Consider the following 2,208-nt stretch of genomic DNA (forward strand, 5'->3'; position numbering starts at 1 on the left):
GCGTCAACGCTGCTGACAAGAATGGTCTGTGTGCCCTGCCCGGCTCCCCCAGCTGAGGGGGGGCTGGGGTGGGGCACAGGGGCTGGGGCCATTCGCTGCTGCACTTGCTCCCTGCTTATGGACGGGTTTGGGAGTTGGGAGCAGGCTGGCAGAACCTCCCTGTGCTTGGTATTCTCTCCTGGTGTGCTGGCTGTGTGAAAAGGGCTGAACCCAGCTCTGTGCAGTCCAGGGGAGGTGGGATGGGGCTGTGCCTCTGTAGTCCTGTGGTGCCCACTTATTCTAAAACTCACTCCACTGTGGCACATGTACGCACTGAGGCTACCATTAGTCTTGCATGTGTGGCCTGTGACTGTCCCCAGGGCTGGGCACCATCATGGGAACAGTGGAAGGCTCTGCCAGAAGTGTTGCTACTCCCTGTGTTTGGCTGTGGGTGGGGTGGATTGTTTTCCTTCCTGCCTTTTGGCGTGTCACCCTGTTGTCCTGTGACTGACTGACTGCTCCACTGCAGGGAAGACAGCACTGCTGCATGCCCTGGCCAGCAGTGACAGTGGCCAGATCCACAACACTGATAGCATCCGTCTTCTGCTGGAAGGAGGTAAGGAAAACCTTCTCCCTTTTCTGGGCTGGCTGATTCTTTGTGCAGGACCAGGCACTGCCCTCCTGACTCCTTTATGTTCCCACTGGATCAGAGTAAAGCCCAGGGGTGCTGGAGTTGGTGCTGGCCTGGCCCCATGCTCTACAGTGTCAGTTACGTTCTCTGTCCCTTCCTGCAGGCGCAGACGTCAGGGCCGCCACCAAAGATGGTGACACCGTCTTCACCTATGTCATCTACCTGCTGGGAGAGATGCCCTACAGCCGCACCGACGAGGAGGCTGAGGACATCGAACGCTTCTGCTTTCGTGTCACGCAGCTGCTGCTGGCCCACGGTGCCAACCCCAGCGAGTGCCCAGCCTCAGAGTCCCTCACACACTTCTGCTTAAAAAGCTTCAATGACTACTTCCCACTGCTGCGGTTCTTGCTGGAATCAGGTGCTGCCTACAACTGCTCCCTCCATGGTCCCTCATGCTGGTCCGGCTTCCACATCACCTTTGAGCACCTCTGCTGGCACCTCAGTCGCTTAGACGATGAAACCTATTCCGCAGACCTCATCCAGAAGGGTCAGACTCTGCTGGAGCTCATGATGGCCAGTTCACAAGCCATCCAGCTGCCCAGCAATTTTGAGGTCAACACCAGCAGCTGTAGGTCCCATGGGGAGAAGGTCCAGACTCTGTTCCGCTCTCTGAAGCAGCTGGAGCGCTCGCCACAGGCACTGAAACACCTCTGCAGGGTGTTCATCCGGCAGCGCCTGAAACCATGGCCAGTGGATGACAAAATCAAGGCTCTGCCTCTCCCAGACCGGCTGAAGTGGTACCTCCTCATTGACCACACTGCTGCTGGGCACGAAGACCTCTGAGCCTGACAGTGCCTCTCTGTCTGCTCCCTCCACAGTCCTGCTGTGCCTACAGCCACCATATCTCTGCTCTGGGACAGTTTTCTCTGCAGGAAGAGGTGCTGCCCATGGAGTCCTTCTCTGTGGCATTCTGGGGGATGTTTTTTTGGGCACAAAGTCACACGTGTTTGTGCAGGTCTCATTGCTCTGGGGCACACCATGGGGAGGCAGGCAGAGCTCCTGGGCATGGGGGAGCTGGATACTGGGGCTGATTTGGGGGGAGATTAAGCAAAGGCCTGGGGTCAGGATCAGTGGGTTGGGGCTGTGACTGGACAGGCAGCCTGTCCCCTCTCTCCCAGCCCTGCCATGGGTGGGTGATGCAGTGCCTTAGGTGTCCAGTGGAGTTGAGAGATGCCTTGGGGTGCTAGGAGAAGGAAGAGGTGTTCTGGCATTTCTGCCTCTGATCCTGGTGGTGGAGGCAGGTCCAGCATCATCCTGTGGGTGTGGATGCCTTCCTTGCTCAGTGCGGACTTCTGAAACCGGGGATGGGAGTGAAGGGAAGCGGGGCTGGCAGCAGTGCCTGACTGCTCCACACCCTGAGTTTCTGCACCCCATCCTGGCACAGAGGACCATCCACCAAGGACATCTCAGAGCTGCTGGGCTCCAAAACACACAGACAGATGTTTCCTAACTTTGTGGTGTGCTCCCTGTGCAAGGATGAGGAATGGGCAGCCAGCAGCTGAGTGCCTTGTGCCTCCCTCCCCAGCTCTTGGCTCTTT

The 2,208-nt window shown here is 58.0% G+C and overlaps 1 protein-coding gene across 1 annotated transcript in view; it reads left to right on the forward strand.

Annotated features, from left to right (window-relative positions):
• The window catches only part of ASB6 (ankyrin repeat and SOCS box containing 6), a 5,330-nt gene that overhangs the window by 2,663 nt on the left and 459 nt on the right, over positions 1-2,208 (forward strand). Inside the window, exons 5-7 of the mRNA XM_008642353.2 lie at positions 1-24; positions 509-595; positions 774-2,208. The exon at positions 774-2,208 is cut by the window's right edge and continues 459 nt beyond it. Coding sequence (XP_008640575.2) covers positions 1-24; positions 509-595; positions 774-1,453 — 791 coding nt within the window. The 3' untranslated portion in view covers positions 1,454-2,208. The remainder of the gene's footprint in view (positions 25-508; positions 596-773) is intronic.

Source organism: Corvus brachyrhynchos, unplaced genomic scaffold, assembly GCF_000691975.1.
Source record: "Corvus brachyrhynchos isolate BGI_N302 unplaced genomic scaffold, ASM69197v1 scaffold59, whole genome shotgun sequence".
NCBI lineage: Eukaryota > Metazoa > Chordata > Aves > Passeriformes > Corvidae > Corvus > Corvus brachyrhynchos.